Here is a 21,335-nt window from a genome sequence, read left to right as displayed (position 1 = left end):
TAAGCTAATGTTGCTTTTTTATATAATACTTAGAAATGTAATGGCCGAACATAAACTTGAATATATATTTTGGAGGAAAGAATTTTGCTGAACTGACTCAAACCACAAAGAAACTCAAGCAAACTTTGTTAGTATTTATGTAAAGATACAGCAAACTTATAAGATAATATGACAGTTGGTAAAAGACCCACCGAATCAATACTTTTACAAACAGGACAGTCATTAATACATTGCTTTGTATTAACTTATTACTGTAGACCCTCCCTCTTAAAAATATGCAAATAACATATTAGCACACCAGGACAAGCTCTCATATTATCATGAATTGGTTTATCAGCTCAGCGAGCAGATTCAGGGCTTCATTTATGAAAATGAAAGTTGAATAGGTTGGAGATGAAGAGAATAGGCAGGTCTATGAGGAGGTGGGTTTAATTTGGGTGCTAGAGGAAGGTGTTTGGACATTTAGAAAGTAGGAGTAGCTAGGAAAAAGGCATGCTGAAAAGAACAGGAGAAGTCTCTGAGCAGCAAACTTAATCTATTTATAATATTCTTAAAGGCATATAGTTTTAATTAATTAAGGAGAAAACTCTAATAAAAGATGGCAAACTGTATCTATTATATTCAGTGTAATTAATCCAGTATAATGAGAAAATATCAGTAATGATTATTAAGTAGGAATAAAATATCAAAGAAGTTCAGGAAAATCATGTCCCTTAACAAAATTCATTGTATGTACATGGTATGGTAATAAGACCATTCTGTGTATCTTGTGAAATTTACTGCTTTATCATTTTATATAGAAAGGTGTAAGTATATTAATGATCTCTTATTAAGAGAACCTACTGTGCTCCACTGAAGACATTTAAAGTTGTTTTTTGAATGACGGGTATGATTACACTAAAATTATACTGGGTAGTCTCAAGAAGGAAAAATGACTTAGATTCTTTAAAAAAGTGGGAACTTTTAAAGCTAAGTAATTTTCCTATTAAGAGACTAAACCTAAAAGTAAATTTTTTTTTTTAAGATTTTATTTATTTATCTTTAGAGGGGAAGGGAAGGAGAGAGGGAGAGAATCATCAATGTATGGTTGCCTTTCATGCATCCCCTGCTGGGAATTGGCCTGCAGGGAACTGGTCTGCAACCCAGGCATGTGCCCTGACTGGGAATCGAACCGCGATTGTCTGGTTTGCAGGCCCGTGCTCAATCCACTGAGCTATACCAGCCAGGGGGTAAAATTTTAATTAAAAGTTAAAACCAAGCCACAAAAAAATCCCCCAAAATATACTAGTAAACATACTAAAAAAAGTCTTAGAAGTATAATGTACAAAAAAAGAAATGAAATGTTTAAAAAGAAAAAGAGAAATTAGGAGAAATATTTTAAATGTCTTTGACAAAAGACAGACTTTTATTTACTTATTTATTTTTAAATAACTTTATTTTATTTATTTCTAGAGGGGAAGGGAAGGAGAAAGAGAGGGAGAGAAACATCAATGTGTGGTTGCCTCTCATGTGCCCCCCACTGGGGACCCAGCCCGCAACCCAGGCATGTGCACTGACTGGGAATTGAACCAGTGACACTTTGGTTTGCAGCCCAAGCTCAATCCACTGAGCTACACCAGCCAGGGCTAAGAGACAGACTTTTAAAAAGTGATACGAATAGCATCATCGCTAAATGAAAAGGGCAGGCATCAAGCGGCCTGTGAACAAGTCGACACTGACAAACATGTACCACACACACCGCTTTTTCAGATGTAGAGATCTGAGTTATAAGTGCGGGTGTTCAGAGAAATCCTTTTTTAACAAATATAACACTGTGACAATGAATGATAGGTGAGAAATGGTTTTAGAATGTTAAAGATAGAAGTATTATTGGAGAATAAAAATTAATTTAAAATCTGAAAGGAAATATCACTTTAAGTGAAAATAAGTGTATAATGGAAAGGACCTGTAGCACATAACCAATGTATACGTGTAATATATATCTAGATGGATGTATAAGGCTACCTCTATCGTAGCCTTTATTTCACTGCACTCAGAACATTTCTGTTTTTCCCACTAGCCTGAAAAGCAGGAACAATGTATCATTCAAGTCTAAACACCAGGCACTTAGCACAGCGTCTGACCAAATTTCCTAAATTAATAATCATCAATCCAATAGTTTCGAGTTTCCATGACAAAATAAAAACTCATAGGAAAATTAATAACAAAAAAATTATATCATCCAAATCAAGGGCACAAATGTTGACTGTAAACTAGATTTAACTTCTGTAGACCAAGGTTACATTAACCTTGTGTGTGGGGGGAAGGAAATGAAGTGAGGAAACCAGCTTCAGTGAGAAAGAAAAATAAAAATTTTATAATAGAAGTGCTGCATTTTGGTGCAGTAAGGTCCTAACTAAATTTAATTGATATTTGTGAGAACAGATACTTATGAATATATAGAGAACTTCCCACTCCCAAGTCTATATAATGTAAAATTATAATTTTCTCTTTTTATACCTCAAAACTTAATAATGGATGTGGGATAAGCTTGCTTACCACCTAAAAATTAGGGATCTGTAAAGTTTGGATTTTTGAAAATACCACAGTCCTTAGAAAGCTACATCACAGGTGATGGATTGCTTCTCTTTCAATCTCAAACATTCGCCTCTTGAATACCTGTACTGTAAAGGGGGTTCTTCACCATTGGGTAGATGGGGGATCTCAGGTGGTGTTACAAAAACAGTATGTTCACTTTTGAAAGATTCGTCCAGTTCTATAAGCCGCATTTCACCACTCTTGTCCATATCCACCTGAAGAAGTTTTAAAAAACATACATAAAAATATATTGGTTAGCCAAGTGTTTGTCTATAGGGGAATGGTTAAAGGAACCATGTACACAACTAGATACTAAAGAAGTAATCAAAAAAAAAAAAAAAAAGAGCAAGTTCTCTGTGTACTACTATAGAAAGATCTCCAAGACAATTAAGTGAAAGTAACAAGATGCAGGACACTGTACATATATAATGAACTACCTTTTAAGTAAGAAGGAGGAAAAAATAAGAATATATATTTATTGTTTTTTTGTTTTCGCTTGTATTCACATAAAGAAATACTAAAGAATACAAAGAAAAATAATTATCTATATGGGGAAGGACAGATGAACAGAGTGAAGAAGGATGATCAGGACCCAGATTTCCCAATGGATATGTTTGTTATTTTTCATTTTGAACCAAGAGAATGTATTAAATAATTTTTTTAATGTACACATACATGGTGTGTATGTGTTGAGATTACTGGGTTCTATATTTAGATTTATTATAAATATAACAAAATTCTCTAAGTTTTCCAGTATATGTAGAAATACATATGAGTAAAATTCTAGTCATGTCAATACTGAAAGCACTTTGGTAGTACTATTTCTCCTAGAAAACTTATAGCAAGGTAATGTTCATCAAAAATGAAAACTCACAAAGTCTACACTGTGCAAAAGAAGCTCACAGAGAACACAACATTGCATTAATTTTTAAAAGAAACAGATGCCATGTATATAACAAAATATAACCCACAGAACTTTATTCAGTTAGGCAGAATGAATATCATATACCAGTTGGGAATAAATGGGAGAGCAAGGATTATTAACAAGTAACATCTTTAAGATAAGGATATAGGGCAGAGTATAGAAAAAAGGACAGGATAGCTTTTAATTATTTCTAATTCTTAAAAAGAGCGGACACATTCAGAGTCTTCTTAACTAAACTGTGGGTTGTAACTTCACAGCATTATGTGTCATTATCTCCAGGATTAAAAAATGTTTTTCATGATGTAGTCACACAGTAAACTAGATAACAATTAAGGCATGTCAAGGAATTATAATTAATGACAAGAGAAAATGTTCATAAAATAATGACAAATAAATAATATCAGGATACTAAATCATACATATAGTACAATTCTAATTTTTAAAAGAGAGTGAGTACCGTATTTTGCCATGTACCATGCACACTTTTTTGCCCAAAGTTTTGAGGGAAAAATAAGGATACATATTATACATGGGTATGATGACTATATAACATGGGTATAAAAATGGGCATAATAATCCCGTGTATAAGGTGCATAAAAACTTGGGTGTGCATTATACATGACAAAATCCGGTACATTACATACTGTATAGAGTTGTGTGTGCTCTCTCTCATACACACACAATTATAAAAATGATACTTCTAGGTAGTGCCATTACTGGCAAAAAATTTTCTTTTTTTAATTGTTATTTATTTTCTAATTAAAATGTAATGAATATCAATTACTTTTATTTACTTTTTAAAAATTACAAAAGGACTTCCAGTCAAAATGGCAGCATAGGTAAATATGGGTCATCTCATCACACAACCAAATCAAAATTACAACTAAATTATAGAACAACCATCACTCAGAACCATCAGAAATCAAGCTGAATGGATATCTGACAACTATGGAATTACAGACACCACATCCATCCAAACTGGGGGGAGGGTTGCAGATGTGGAATGGGCTGGTACCACATCCACGTGCGGTAGAAAAAATTCAGGAGGGATATTTCAGAAGTGAGGAGTCCCAGCCCTACACAACCGCCCCCCCCCCCCAGCCCAGGGTTCCAGTATGAGGAAGATAAGTCCCCATAACTTCTGGCTGTAAAAACCAGCAGGGATTGAGTCAGTAAAAGAAATTTCTGGAGTCCCAAGCAGTTCCTCATAAAGAACCTACACAGGGACTTAATCAGACTTATTCTCTCTGAGCGCTAGCACCGGGCATGAAAGGCACCAGTACCATACAGAAAGGAACTGAAGTATCTGGCATTAAGGGGAGAGCTGGGGGACATCTTACTCCCAGACAAAAGGCAGGCAAGGGCCATTGTCCCTTATCTGAACCTTCCCCCCCACAGAGCTACACAGCTAGCAGGTGGGTGCCATATCTGAGACTCTATCAACCTGGCTAACACTGTTTGCCCTATCCTGGAGCTCTCCTAATACTCCCTCTAATGCAACTTATAGTACCACCCAAGCTGTTAATGGTGACTTTTCCATATGAATGGCTGGTCTTGGCTCCTGCTTCACAACTTCCTAAATCCCTTCAAACAAGCAATAGCCAGCCTCAGTGAGCCCTCAGCCCCCATACCTCTCGCTAAATGGCTCCAGGCCTGGCTCTAGAAGCAGTCGGACAAGATTCACAGATTGTCTTTGCCTGGGAACCTCCAAGCCCAGAACAAGTAGCAGCCATATCAGATTGCTTTATAGCTCAGGTAGGGTGGCCCTAGGCAGAATACAGGTTGGAGGCTGACCTTGTTCTGCATCACCCAGAAAATTGCAGAGCCTGTGCACCCAGTGGATAGTTACTGACCATGTCAGAGTACCACCACCCTGCCCCTACACAGGTGATCCTCCATGAAGGGCAGAGGTTGGAGTCTGTGGTCACAGCCCGACCTTGCACCTGACTGGCCTAGCTAAATCCCTCCTATTGACCTGCCAACAGCTATCAAGGCTCAACTACAAGAAAATGGCATACTCAGCCCACGTGAAGGGCACACCTCAAGTGCACAGCTTGGGTGATAGGAGAAGCTGTGCCACCAAGGAGACCTACTATATTAGGCCATGATACCAAGACAGGAGTCACAGCAGGTCTACCTAGTACATAGAAACAAACACAGGCAGGCTCCCAAAATGAGGAGACAAAGAAACACGGCCCAAATGAAAGAACAGATCAAAACTCTAGAAAAAAACTAAACAAAATGGAGAAAAGCAACCTACCAGATGTAGAGTTCAAAATACTGGTTATTAGATGCTCAAAGAACTCATTGAGTATAGCCACAGCATAAAAGAAAAAATGAAGGTTACACTAAGTGAAATAAAAAATATTTACAGGGAACCATCAGTAGAAGGGAGGAAGCTGGGATGTATATCAATGGAACATAAGGAAGAAACAAGCATTCAACCAGAACAGCAGGAAGAAAAATAATTTTAAAAACAAGGATAGTATAAGGACCCTCTGGGACATCTCCAAATGTACCAACATCTGAATCACAGGAGTGCCAGAAGAAGAGGAAGAGCAAGAAACTGAAAACTTATTTGAAAAAATAATGAAAGAAAACTTCCCTAATTTGGTGAAGGGAATAGACATACAAGTCCAGGAAGCACAGAGAGTGTCATCTCAAACAAGTTAGACCCAAAGAGGACCACACCAAGACACATATTTAAAATGCCAAAGTTTAAAGATAGAGAATCTTAAAAGCAGCAAGAGAAAAGCAGAGAGTTACCTACAAAGGAGATCCCATAAGACTATCAGCTGATTTCTCAAAAGAAGCTTTGCAGGCTAGAAGGGACTGGCAAGAAGTATTTAAAGTATTTAAAGTGCTGAAAAGCAAGAATTGAGAGACTCATGATGGTGGAGGAGTAAGAAGAAGTTACACTAACCTCCATCCAGGACCAATCTGGAATTACAACTGAATTATAGAAAAACATCCTGAATAATCAACTGAACACTAGATAAAGAGAAGCATTATAACCATGGACAGATGGAAAAAGCCACAGCACCACAACATGACTAGTAGGGAGTATGGAGGAGGCACAAGGAAGGCATGAAAAGGCTGGCTGGGATCCCACAGGCAGCAGCTGAAGTCCTGCAAGGCATACTTCAGTGGCCAGGGGGTTGCCCCTGAGAAGTGTGGGATCTAAATCCCAAGCTGGGCTCCCCAGCCTACTCCACCAGAATAGAGGAAGTAACCCAAATAACATACGGCTGTGAAAAGCAGTGGGGTTTCTGTCTGCCAGGGAGAGATAGCCAGAGACTTAGAGAGCCTCTTAATGGGCCAATGCACAAAATTCTGTTTGCAGCCACTTACCCTGGGCTCTGGCAGAGGGAGGTCAAAGTGGACTAGAGACTCCTGAGGAGAAACTGGGGCTACTGGCTTTGGGAAGAAAGCTGAAGGAACAGCTGCCAGGATCTCTATGCTGAGTCATTCCCTATACTGCAAGTGCCATCTTGCTCAGGCAGAGCAGACCCCTCCAAGTGGCATCAGCCTGAGGAGAAGCAATAACCATGCCCACAGGAATTACTCTGCCCCACCCTATGGTACTTAAGCCCTGCTGCTGAGTAGAGCTGGAAGACATTCACTGATTAACTGTACAGAAAGTCTGTAGGTAGAGGCAGATTGCTGGGAATGCTGAGGCTTCAGCTGACATACCTCTGGGTCTGGTGCTGGAAAAAGCCATCCTTAGTGCCCAGCCTCATTCTTTCTTCACACACCCAGACCCAGCAGAAGGAGCCACATGCTGTGGATCCTGATAGCTACAAACAGGTTGCCCAGTGCTTAGGTGTGCACCAGTCTTGCAGATATACCTAGTACACAGAAACACATAACAAAGAAGCAGCCAAAATGGGGAGATATAGAAACAGACCCCAAATGAAAGAACAAGAATATACTCTAGAAGGAGATATACATGAAATGGAAGCAAGTATTTATCAGAGAGTTTAGAGTAATGATTATAAGGATACTCAACTGCATAAAAGACACAGAAACCATAAAAAAAGACCAGTCAGAAATAAATAATAAAATATCTGAAACAAAAAATACACTGGAAGGAATAAATAGTAGGTTAGATGATGCAGAGGATCGAATCAGTGACTTGGAAGACAAGGGAGAAAAAAACATCCAGGCAGAGCAGCAAAAACAAAAACAAAAACAAAAAACCCCACAAAAAAATTTAAAAAACTGAGGCGAGCTTAAGGAACGTTTTGAACAACATGAAACATAACAAAATCTGTATCATGGGAACACCAGAAGGGGAAGAGAGTGAGCAAAGTATCAAGAACTTACTTGAAGAAATAATGTCTGAAAACTTCCCTAATCTGGTGAAGGAAAAAGCCACACAAGTCCAGGAAGCTCAGAGAGACCCAAACAAATTGGATCCAAAGAGGCTAACATCGAGACATATCTAATTAAAACAACAAGGCTTAAAGACAAGGAGAGAATCCTAAAAGCCACCAGAGAAAAGCAGGTAGTTATTTATAAGGGAGCACCTTAGACTGTCATCTGATTCCTCCACAGAAACATTTCAGGCCAGAAGGGAGTGGCATGAACTATTCAAGGTGATAAGAATCTACAACCAAGGCTACTTTAAACCCACCAAGACTATCATTTAAAAATCAATGGAGAAATAAGGAGCTTCCTAGACAAGAAAAAGCTAAAGGAGTTTGTTAACACCAAATCAGTACTGCAACAAATGTTAAAGGGCTTGCTTTAAGAAGAGAAAGAAAATAAAAACAGTGGAAAATACTCTATAACAATAAAATGGCCCTAAATACGTATCTATCAATAAAATCACCTCAAATGTAAATGGCTTAAATGCTTCAACCAAAAGACATAGGGTAGCTGAATGAATAAGAAAACAAGATCCATATTTTTGATGCCTCCAAGAAACCCATAGTAGATGGAAAAACACACAAAGACTAAAAGTAAAGGGATTTCATGCACATGGAAAGGGGGAAAAAAAGCAGTATTTATATCCAACAAAATAGACTTTAAAACCAAGACTACAGTAACAGACAAAGAAGGACACTACATAATGATGAAGGGAACTATCCAACAAGAGGATATAACCCTAAGGATGCTTAAGGAACTTAATAAGTACCTCAACAGCATAACAAAGATCCAGGCGGAAATGATGGATATACTAATTAAAATAAAGAACAAACAACAGTAGACTGGATGAAGCCGAGAATCAAACTAATGACTTGGAACATAAGGAAACAAAAAGCAACTAATCAGAACAACAAGAAGAAAAAAGAGAATCCAAAAAAATAAGGATAGTGGAAACAGCCTCTGGGACAACTTCAAGAGGTCCAACATTTGCATCACAGGGGTACCAGAAGGAGGAAAGAGCAAGAAATTGGAAATCTATTTGAAAAAATAATGACAGAAAACTTTCCTAATTTGGTGAAGGAAATAGACATGCAAGTCCAGGAGGCACAAAGAATCCCAAATAAGATTGATGCAAAAAGGCCCCCTCCAAGATATATCAAAATTAAAATGCCAAAGTAAAAGATAGAGAATCTTAAAAGTAGCAAGTGAAAAGTGGTTAATTACCTACAGCTGATTTCTCAAAAGAAATTTTTCAGGCTAGAAGGGACTGGCAAGAAATATTCGAAGTCATGGAGAGCGGGGACCTACAGCCAAGATTGCTCTACCCAGCAAAGCCATCATTTAGAATCAAAGGAAAGATAAAGAGCTTCCCAGACAAGTAAAAACTAAATGAGTTCGTCATCACCAGACCAGTATTAAATGAAATGCTAAAGGGACTTATTTCAGAAAAATAAGATTAAAACTATGAAAAATAAAATGGTAACATATACATATCTATCAAAAAATGAATCTAAAAAACAAACTAAACAAGAAGAACAAAGACAGAATCATGGATATAGATAGCATTTTGATGGCTGCCAGATGGAATAAGGATGTGGGAGAATGGGTGAAGAGGTGAGGGGATTAAGAAGTACAAATAGTCAGTTATAGAATAGCCATGGGGATGTAAAATACAGTATAGGAAGTGGAGTAGCCAAAGAACTTATACTCATAACCCATGGACATGAACCACAGTGTAGGGATTGCTTTAGAGCAGGGGTATCAAATTCACTTTCACTGGGGGCCACATCAGCCTCAAGGTTGCCTTCAAAGGGCTGAATGTAATTTTAGGACTGTATAAATGTAACTGTTAAGTGAGAGCTTCGCACTGCCACTGGGTAGAACCAAGGTGGAGGGCCAGATTCGGTCCATGGGCCTGGTGTTTGCTGTCTGTGCCTTAGAGAATGGGGTATGCTGGGTGGAGGGAGGAAAAGGGGAAGATTGGGACAACTGTAATAGTATAATCAGTAAAATATAATTTTTAAAAAAGCTATGTAAAGTCCCCAGATTCTTGATTGATATCTGTGCAGATTCATAGTTACCTATTTTATTCAATGGGTTATAATCTGTTACTAAATTTGATGTTGAAATCATCCCAGAGGTAGATACTGGGAGTCCATTTAAACTGGCTGTGTTTCTGTGTGTGTATTGTTTTTATAAAAACATGTTTCTAACATTCTTGGGGCAATTTCTTTTTTTCTAGCATAAGCTACTTCAGGGCTCATTGGTACTCTCCTTGCCCTAGACTTGGGATCAACCATTTCTTCAAGAAGTCCTGACTCCTTTTGGTGGAGAATGGTATTTAGGAGCCAAAATTTGTGCATTAGGTATACCCATTACTATTGGGGTATGGCTGCTTCCAGGTCCTCAAAGAGTAGAGAGCTGGGAAATATATGTGTTTGTGTGTGCACTTACATCTGAACTTATTTCTATGTTAATCTATACATATTGAAAGCTAATGATATCACATGGAACCTCCAATTCTACAGGGTTCATTCTGGTATTCTCCTTTTCTCTATTTGTAAATTCCTTCTCAGTCAGTGGGAAACTTAATTATCTTTAATATATTTATTTATTTTATCAATTCCCATATGTAACATTCTCTCCTCTCCATCATCCCCTAACCCATGTATATGACTTTTTTACCCTAATCTGATTCTGATAGCTCCTTCAAGACCAATCCCCTGTCCCTCCAAACTGGCATCTCCCTCACCCAGATCAAATTCTGAAGCCACATTTGCTGTCCGGACCCAATGGCAATACTCTCTCTCTCGTTTGCGCAGTCTCTGACACTCTGTGCTAGGCTGTTTCTCCTACCATACCCCATTCAGGTTTTGATACCTCTCTCTGGGCTACTGTTTCGCAGCCACCTCTCTCTTGAGCATGGATACTCACCTTGCTCTATCCCACCTACTGATATCAGAAGTGAAGGAAAAGGGAAGGTTTCACACATGAATTTAAAATAGAATTAATTCACTTAATTTATGATACAAATCACTCCCAAACTGTAGTAATAGTCAGGTGGAATATTCATTATGCTCTATGCCTTTATCTCAGCATGCGACAATCCACCTTAGAGGAAAAGGAGAGGTGAAATTAAGAATGCCCAAGTCAGAGGTCTACAGGCTTGAACAAAACTCCTGTAGTCTGACGGCTAAAACAAAACTCACAATTTATTAAAACCCTGCAAGGTATTCCCAAGAAGTTGTTGTGTTCTATAATGTCTGGTAGGCCACCAAAACTTTCATAATAAAGGGTCAATAATGAAATGAAATTAAACTTTGTTAAAAGCTAGTAAAAGTTATAAATAGAAACTATAATTCCTAACATTTACAACAGTCACACAAAATAAGTTAGAGCACTGTAGACAAACTATTACTTACTTTATCTACACAATCATCAAAAAACGCCAGGCTTGCGTCTTTATCACTGACAAAAGAACATTCCTCAATGAAGCGAATAAACATTTGTGTCTTGGTCATCATATTATAGAATTTTTGATGTGATCGGTCCCGGCTTCTTAAGAAAGCTGTTCAACATAAATTTCCAATGTCAGAATATATAATATCATTTATAGATTCATGTAATTTTCAAGCTAGAAGGAATTTGATCAATCATGTCATCTGTACCCCACCATTTTGCCAAAAAGAAACTAAGACCCTGAAAGAAGAAGTGACCTGACAGAGACAGCAACAGGAAAGAAACTTGAATCCAGATATTTCAAATCCAGAATTGTCTCTGTTGTCCCCTCACTACTTTGAAGATTACACATACACTAGTAAATGTGGAAGCATTTTTAAATTGCTACTTTCCCCTTTATGTGTTGCATGTATGTGCACGTGGCTCATGCTCTCTTTCCATACACATACGTAGCTTTTTCAAGGCAGCAGTTACATCCCTCCTGAGTTCACACTCACTGTACTTAGTTACACAACACTTGGGTTTCTTTTGGGCCCATGAACTCAAACTCTTTCCAGCCTCAGGACCTTTGCATAAACTGTTCTCTCGGCCTAAAACACTCTTCTACTTTCCCTCTGCCTGGCTAATTTCTACTTCTTTTGACCATGGCTCAGATGTGAATTCCTCACAAGGGCCTTCTGTGATCTAAAGTTGTGAACTGAAGTGTTCATTCATATTTTGAAATTGCTTATCTTCTTGACTACAAGCTCCATAGGAAAGTGATCATGTCCTCTTTCTTTCTTCTATTTGTGACCATGTACCTTTTGTATACCACTATACACCCAACACCTATCATTTGGAGACACTCAATATATGTTTATTAAATGAATTTCTCTTTTTGTCTTCATCCAAGGACATTTTTTCATTGCTTTTAGAGAGATGGGCAGTGAGGGAGAAACACATCAATACGAGAGAAACATTGATTAGCTGCCTCCCGTACACACCCTGACCAGGAATTGAGTATGCAACCTAGGTATGTGCCCTGGCCAGGAAATAAACCCACAACTTCTGGTTACAGGACAACACTCCAAGCAACTGAGCCACACTGGCTAGGGTATGAATTTCTCTTTTAAATGTTAAATACTACAAAAGAAAGTAAATACATATTATGACACAAAATGCATTCCGGGGCTCCCCAACATTTTTTACTTCATAGCACAGAGAGAAAATAATTCTTGTAGAGAATACTGAAGTAAAACAAATGAGGCTGCTCAAGCCTGGAGGTGATCATTCCGGGCTACTTGGCATGCCAACCATGTCTGGCTGCTCTGAAAGCTAAAAGCATCAAAATCAACACGCCTGTGACGCAAGTGCAACAGTACATGTTTAGAAATCTCTGTACTTTTCAAAGAGTTCCTTATGCATACATTGCCAATGTGATTACATTGAATGTGCCTGAGAAATAACTAGTCCTATGGAAATGGATTACTAACAGTTATTATTAACAAAATAGTTATATAAAGAGGTCTGTCCAGAAAAAAGTCCAGCCATTGTTAATAGAACAAGAATGGTTTGTGTGACATTAATGTAACCTGGGAGCCAAGGAGAGTAGGCTGGAATGCACATGCATGAACAATGATGACTTCACTGTACTAGTCAGTGGGGGTGGTAGACGCCATTGAGTGAGCATGTGTACTGTGAGGCTGCCACATTCAAAATGGCTGAGCGAGCAGAGCGACGAATCTGCATCAAATTTTGTGTTAAACTTGAACATTGCTCTGTGGAAACTATTTGGATGATTCAGAAGGCTACAGCTATGGGCTACTATGATTAGCAGTTTCATTAAGGCAACTTGCCCACTCATGTACCACGTCCGTGCAGAATTTTTTGGCAAAACTTCAAATCACCCAGGTGACTCAGTCTCCCTACAGCCCAGATCCAGATTTGGGACCCTGTGACTTCTGGCTTATCCCAAAACTAAAATCACCTTTAAAGGGAAGAGATTTCAGACCAGTGATGAGATTCAGGAAAATACGGTGGGGCGGATGACGGTGATTGGGAGAACTGTGTGAGGTCCCAACATGCCTACTGTGAAGGGGACTGAGGTGTCATTGTCTTGTGTACAATGTTTCTTATAACTTCTTCAATAAATGTCTCTATTTTTCATAGTACATGGCTACTTTCTGGATAGACCTTGTATATTTTTGATAAATATGAGCTATTAACCCAGAAAGCAATGAAATCATCAGGTTAAAGTCAATAATATGACGGCTGTAAAACTATGCATTTACTCACCTTGTAGGGCAAAAAGAGAGCTTGCATCTGTGGCTGTTTCAGATGGGGCTCCTGTTAGTGGTCTTAAGTATGACCTATAACCTTTTAAAATAGAAGCCATAAAATATAAAAACGCCTCTTGGATTTCCAAATCGATCATGTGCAACCTCTTTCCAGAATTAAAATCATAGTCATTCATTGATAAGTCCATTAGTCCATCATCCCTTGGTCTCTGCTGCACTGTGAAGAGATATATTATTAGTGTTTTCTCCAAACTGTCAAAACTAATGTTCACAGTTGTATCAATATAAACTTATTGTACATGTATGTCAAGTCATTATGCTACACACTTTAAACTTATACAGTACTATATGTCAATTACATCTCAATAAAATTGAAAAAGAATTGTTATGTTTTGAAAGGGCTCAAGATACCTCAACTTTTGTTTACATAACTGCATAATATGTAAGTCCTAGGAAAGCTTTCCTTATCATTTTTTTAGGCTCTGCTGAGTACATTTTATCCAAATTAAACATAAAATAATTCCAGTTTATCTGGCTATCATCAGAAAAAATGTTCATATTCTGAAATAACTATATATGGATTCATAAATGAAGATCATAACAACAACAGTCCTTCCTTTCTTTTCTTAAAAATATAAGTGCTTAAAGGAGAAACATTCTGGGATTCAAATATAAAAATCAACTGTTGCTCTTCCTGAAGAATTCCATGCTAAAGCCATCAGGTAGTAAAATAGTAACTTTACAGCCTGGTAGACACCACCTAATCAAGTGATCAAAGTGAACACATTTATCAATAATGGAACAAACTGACACAGTGCTCAATCTGATAAGGATGCTATGAAAGGAACTCAGTGTCACTCCTGCAATATTCCTGTCAAAGATGCATGATCTACATTTATCATGAGGACACTCAGACAAACCCACATCATGAACCATTTTACAATAGTATCATCTTCAAAAGTGTCAAGAAAATAAACAAAAAAATTAAGGAGCTGTTTAGAGGAAAGGATACTAAAGAGACTTGAAACTAAATACAACATCTGATTTGTAAATGGATTCTTTTGCTATTAAAGACCATTATTATGGTAGTTAGCTCAATCTAGTCTGAAGGATGGCAGTAATATTGAATGTTAATTTCCTGATTCTCACGGTTACATTGTAATGATGTAGGGGAATGGACTTGCTGGTAGGAAATACATTCCATTTGGAGGTGATGGGGCATCTATTCTCAAAGGTCAGGAGAAAAAAGTTTGTGATTGCTTCAAAATTTCAAGTTTTTAAAATATGAGGAACAGTGAATCATCTGAGTCTTTTGGAGTTCTTATTGTCTAAAACAGTAGAATTATTAGAGAGAATGTGGGCATTGAAACAGGCATACATTTTAAACTGATAAGAACAGATACTACACTTGATCTTAGTCAAAAGGCCCAGAAGCGATAGAGGCATACATTTCAATCATTAGCTCCAACTGTATGATCTCTAAGAAGGTACTTTACCTCTCTCAACCTTATTATCCTCATCTCACAGTTGCAAAGATAAAAGAATGTATGTGAAAGTGCTCTGAAGGTATAAAGTGTTACACGATCCTCAACTTTTACTACTGTTTAAAAGTCTATAGTTTTAAGTTTTAAGATTCTGCCCTTCAATTGAGCTAGCTGGGCTATTTTACTTACTTTAATAATATTTAAATGTTGTTACAAAAGCTGCTGGACTATTCAAAAGAAGTGCATGCACTTTTAGAAAGCAATTTAACTGGGTAGCTTAAATAAAATTCCACAATAACTAATTTGTTCTACAAGATAAAATTTAATCATTTGACATCATTTTTTAAAACATCCCAATATTTTTGAGTCACTTCCAAATTATCTACCTGTGGTGAGGTTTACTTTGTTAAACATTGTCTTTTCATTTCTACTTCCACCTATACTGCAGGCAACTTGAACCCCCAAGGATGTCACCTCCTATGTTTATATTTCATTTAATACATAAATGAGAACCTCAGATATCACTACACAATTAATGACCATTTCTCATACCATAAGTATTAAATTATGGGCCCTGAATGGACTGTTGTTATAAAATATCAAGATAAATTAAGATTTACTTCTTCTTGGTAATTCTGGGTCACTGTCAAGAAGATACCTCTTACATAAGCTTTTTACTGAACTATTTCATATTTTAATCAATTTTTATTTTTATTAATTTCCTAATGCTCTCAGCAATTTGAGGTAAGCACAGTATTAAGATCCCCTGAAGGTGAAAAGCATATGACCTAGCTCTCGCCCCACTGGAAATCAGCATTTTCTAATGTAATTTAAACCATCTGTATTAGATTTTCAAAACTGACTTTCTATTCCATGTATGAAGGAAGCATACGAGTAGAAATTCTTTTTTTCCCCCTTGCATTTCAGTAATGGTAAAATTAAGTAACTGCCTTAACCTCTTTTTTAATTTTATTATTCTCAAATGGTTCTATGAAAATGTAGTATCAAAAACAAATTTTACAAATCTTCCATTCAGCTTCTAACAAATTTTGCATTTTTGCTTTTTTTAACAAAAAAGGCAAATGCTCATTTGCCTTTAAAATTGCAAAATGCATTCCTTTAGATAAACATTATTTTTTTTTTACAAATAAGGAAAAGTAGCTGGAGTCCTCTTCTCACATTAAATCACTTCCTTTAATTAAGTTAGACACTTACATTTTGCCAATTGCTGGTGCAAATTATTCAGTGTGTTCATCAGATTTTTACAAGGTTTCTTTGGGAGTATCTTCCAGGGTACATTTTTCTTGTCACCAGTTCTGAGATTAAATGGCAAAAATAATATATTTGTTAGATGGACATTTTTGGGGGGCGAGGGAAGGAGGGGAGGTATGTACTTAATATATATTAGAAAAGAAAAATAGAAAACACATTAAACAAAAAATAAAACACAAAAATATTCTAGTTAACAGGAGAAAAACACTACTGGGGTAAATTGAGATGTTGAATATTTAAAATACGGTACTGACTAAATTCTACTTGTATTGTAATCATGCTAATCACTACCAAACTTGATGTGGTGGTAATTACTCTTAAATTCTATTAAAGATGCCTTAGATACCTAAGTATTGGGAAAATCCTACTATGTGGATTTTGTTGTTGTTGTTATTGTTATAGACTCTAAGATAGCACTGCAGAGAAACTTTCAATGAGTTTATCAAAATACTTTGGTATATTTAAATATTGTTTCTTAGTTTCCTAAAAGTAGAATTTATTTTTGTTTCTTTCAGAAAAGAAATAATGTATATTAAATTAATTGAATAAACTACAACAATCCAAAATATTTTTTTTTTTTTTTTATTTAGTTACTTTTCAAGTACATTTTTTTTTTTTTTTTCCAAAATACTTTTATAACCACAAAGGACATGTGCTCAAAAGTGGTAATTTTGTTTCTATGACACACTTCTATAACCTACTTTAGTACAATTATGACAACACAGTTTTTCTTTCAACTTATATGGGGTAGGTGTTTTCTGATACAACATCAGAAAGGTTTTGGGCCTAGCTATAGTGTTGATTATTCCATTCTTTACTAAATCTTTTTTTCCCTATTTCTACAGCAATGAATACTCATTTCAGAAAAACTGAAAACTGTACAGAAAAGGGGAAGTAAGTATCACATTCTAACCACCAAAGACAATAACTGCACAAGTGTGGTGAAAGTTGCTGAACTTTTTTTCAATGTTCCCTAAGCTTGCCACAGAAAAAAAAGGGTAAATATCTCTTTTGAAAAACTAAAAAAATAAAAAAGAATAGATGGAAAGCTAAAGCTGACAGAGAACAACTGTCTTGGAATCCATCCTATCTTTCCACAAATGAAAATAAAAACACTGATAGGACATGGTCAAGTTGCAGATGTCCTCCTGTGAAGGTTTTATTTCATTTATAATGTGACCAGGAGCATGGAATCCTACTTTACAGCAAGAACCCAGAAATACTATTTACGCCATTCTCATGGTAAAACTTTGCAACACAACACTCCCACTGGGCCTGAGGCACGCTGTGCACTCTACCTTGCTGGACTAGGTTATCAGACATTTAAGAAAAGGGAGTATTACTTGGTTTGTCTTTTTATTCCCAATGCCTAGCAAAAACAGGTATTCAAGATAAGTCTGTAGCATAAATGAATGAAAAATATCTTATCATTTCATTACATCTAATTATTTATTCAAGTAATTAACTTCCTTCTCTTACCCTTGACCTCTTCACTTCACAACTTGGCTGAGTAGGACAGTTTTATTTCGTACCTGGGTTGGGATCTGTGATAATCTTCTGCATTGTCATTAGTGGTAACATCATTTACAATATTACTATTACATAAATAGCCAATAATTAGTGGTAAATGTATTAGTTTACAGTCAGTCAGTGATGGTTTCAAAATCCAGGTCTGGAAGTATAAGTTATGTGGCTTTTAATAAATTAAAATCTAAGCTCCGTCTTTCTTATCTGTCACAGGCACAGCATAACAGGAGATAACTTAGGCTATGCAGACAGCTGAAAGCCTAGTACATATTAGATGATAATTTCCCTTTCTTCAGAAATTTCTTGGCATTCCTGTATTATATGTATCTAAGAATCAGAGAGGAAAAAAGAAAACCCAAACTCTCATACTCAGAACTTGTTTTTCTTTCAAATTTCAGGTTGGGGCTCCAGGAATTCTGGATGAAGAAAGGCAGAAAGTTGTTGGTTTAATGGGTTAGACTGTTCCAAGGTTTGTCAGGATGGTGAGTGATGTCAAGAAGGAAGAATACTGATCAGTGAAATTACCCATGTTTCTTTCATTGTTTAACTCATCAGTGATCAAACAGAAAGAAAAGTAATAATTAAAACTGCTTTTAATAAATTGAGGGAAAGAACAAAAAGAGGGAAATGTAATTTATTACCATAATAAATACAGTATATACTCATTTACCACTCTTTATTTCAATTTTTTAAAATTTTATGTCATGTAACATTAACAACTGGCAAGGAAAAAATATTACTTTAACACTTAAAGAATTAAATATTCCTGGTAAAGAATCTCTGACTCTATCGATCTCATGTACAAAATAGCTTTTATGCACAAAGTACATCCCACATATTCTTGGTTAGGCTTTCTCTGGATAAGAGCTTTTTGACAGCATAGATGCTTCATAATAGAAAACTATTTTTTTTGCTAAACTCTTTTAGGTATCTGAAGTTTTGACATATGACAAAACTAGAATTAATGTAAGATTTCAAAATTAAATTAAGAGGCTCTAATATAACATGCATATTTAAAAATGAAGACAAAATATTTCACATATACATTTTTAAGTTCTTAAAAGGCATACTAGCTTTTGGGCTTTACTGACAGAAAAACTTGTAGTTATTTTAAGTATGTTCTGTGGATTCAGTGTGGTCACTGCATTAATTTCCTCTTCCCTAAATAGCATAAGTTTGATTAAACTGAAAATAAGGGATAGAAGAGAAACATTTAATTATAAAGAAAGGTATAAGTAGTCATGGCTGGGTAGCTCTGTGGTTGGAGTATTGTCCCAAACACCAAGAGGGAGCAGGTTTGACTCCTGGCTGGCGAGTACAGGAGGCAAACAGTCGCTATTTCTCTCTCACATGGATGCTTCTCTCTTCGCTCTTTTCTCTTTCTCACCTCCCCACCTCCCTTCCCTACTTCCCTCCCTGCCTCTTCCTTCCTCTCTTTCTAAAATCAATCAATATACCCTTGGGTAAGGACTAACAAAAAAAAGCTATGAATATATAGCTCCAGCAGTAGAACTTAAATATTATTCCATTAAAACAGGGAAACATAAATTCCTTTCACTCCTAGGGTATAAAAGGAAAACAATTATGTATACAAGTTATTTAAAATTTAAAAACATTACATTAATTTTGCTATGAACAATGAGTATTCTAATAGTATTACACTACACTAGAAATAGGTATGAAATATTAATCAAGGAATACTATTTCAATTCAATTTGTGTTTCACCCATATTCATCTGACTAAAGGGAAATAAACATTTTCTAATCTCAATTTCCCTTCTGCTAAATTTCTTGGTAAGTTTATAATGTTTCTTAAATACTTAAAAAGCTAAGGATGAAAGGTACATTTTTTTTCAATAAAACCTTCTCCAATGCCCTAAATCTATCCCATTGAAGTATAGTAAGAGCTGATTCAAAGATGGTAATAATCTCAAACACAAAAACAATATAGCTAAAGGAAAATTCTAATAAGCATTCATAAAATAAACAACTACATACATTATGAAGTAAATTACTGGGTGTAGACTCACTAAAATATACTTACTGAGAAATGGTGTTGGTATCAAGGTCAACACAACTAACATCTGGTGGAGGGTCATAGAGATCAAAGTATCTTGAGTCAATTCCTACTATGAATGGACATGGTGCACTCAAGACGTCAGCTAAAGCCAGTGGACAGAGAGGAACATATGGGCATGGCCAGTGGAAAGGGAATATCATCTTGGATAAACAAAAGATAGGAGAATATTTAGCTGTTTGACACTGAAGCATAATTTATCAGCATACACACAAAAATGTCTTTTAAATACTTTTACCTAAAGTCTAATGCTTGACAATGAGTTAAATAGTTATAACTAGTGTCAATGTTCAGAAAATTTAGATTGTTTTCACAACATAAAAATTCATTACACTTTGAATTTTAGTTAAGCATTGAAATGGCTTTGAATTGTACATTTTCACAATACGAAACTGCGATACTCACAGACACTAGTGCTTCTGTCACACTGGTAAGCACCGAAGGCCGTAAGGAATGGATGAGAATCTTGTGTTCTGTTACTGCGAACACCAGCAGCGTCACTGCGTTTTCAGGGCCTAAATTCTGAAGTAGTGTTGAAAACTTGCCACCACTGTCAATCCAAATGAAAATATGCAATTAATAAAGATCCAATGATCTCATTACCCAAAATAATAGAAAAGAAGATCATGCCTAGGGTAGGATTTGTATTATATATTCAACTTTAAATGTGATGGCTGATCTTATGTAGAGAAAACACTGCATCAGAAACACACTATGAAAACAATGATGTTTTATGAGGTTCCAAAATCATTCAGTTCTTCTGCATTGTATTCAATATGGAAAATAAAAAGTCATCTGCTTTCTTTTACATGAAAGATCTACCATGTAAATAATGTACAAATAAAGAATTTAATTTAGAAGAGGAATGCTTTGATTGAAAACAAATCCTTTAATGAAAGTTTTGGCTCATCTTCCACTGTAATAATCAGAAAAATTACATGACCTTCTGGCCTACCTTAAAGTAAAAACACATATTAAAATTTAGATTTATGAACAGACAATATGTCATACTGTAATGATAACAGTAATATGCAATCAAGAGCTCCCAAGTGACACACACATGCAAAGCAGATTTATAACCCAAACTCAGATGCTCTGTGTAGTAACAAAATACTGGGTTGATGAAGTAAATAATCCAGTAAGCCAACCAGTATTTTGTCTATATAATGCTAAATACCTGGCTTCACTGAATTAATGTTTTTAAAAATAAAGCAAAACTAGTAACAAAAGTCTCTTGGAGAAATGAAAACATGTCAAAAAAACCCCCAAACTACTTATGCATGTTCATAGCAGCATTATTCATAGTAGCTGAAATGGCCATCAACACATGAATGGATAAATAAAATGTAGTATATTCATATACTGAA

The 21,335-nt window shown here is 36.1% G+C and overlaps 1 protein-coding gene and 1 pseudogene across 8 annotated transcripts in view; both read right to left on the bottom strand.

Annotated features, from left to right (window-relative positions):
• DENND4A (DENN domain containing 4A) overlaps positions 1–21,335 on the bottom strand; it is a 120,868-nt gene that overhangs the window by 31,427 nt on the left and 68,106 nt on the right. For all 8 annotated transcript variants that reach the window (XM_037155579.2, XM_037155577.2, XM_037155581.2 and 5 more), the window contains 6 exons: positions 20,374–20,518; positions 19,936–20,111; positions 16,308–16,408; positions 13,607–13,825; positions 11,296–11,441; positions 2,659–2,792 (listed from right to left, as the gene is read on the bottom strand). In XM_037155579.2, coding sequence (XP_037011474.2) covers positions 2,659–2,792; positions 11,296–11,441; positions 13,607–13,825; positions 16,308–16,408; positions 19,936–20,111; positions 20,374–20,518 — 921 coding nt within the window. The remainder of the gene's footprint in view (positions 1–2,658; positions 2,793–11,295; positions 11,442–13,606; positions 13,826–16,307; positions 16,409–19,935; positions 20,112–20,373; positions 20,519–21,335) is intronic.
• LOC119057127 (uncharacterized) lies at positions 14,921–15,046 on the bottom strand (annotated as a pseudogene).

Source organism: Artibeus jamaicensis, unplaced genomic scaffold (assembly GCF_021234435.1).
Source record: "Artibeus jamaicensis isolate MK-2021 breed Jamaican fruit bat unplaced genomic scaffold, CSHL_Jam_final contig_548, whole genome shotgun sequence".
Taxonomy (NCBI): Eukaryota; Metazoa; Chordata; class Mammalia; order Chiroptera; family Phyllostomidae; genus Artibeus; species Artibeus jamaicensis.
The sequence above is the reverse complement of the archived record's forward strand: the minus strand, read 5'-3'. Positions and strand labels throughout refer to the sequence as shown.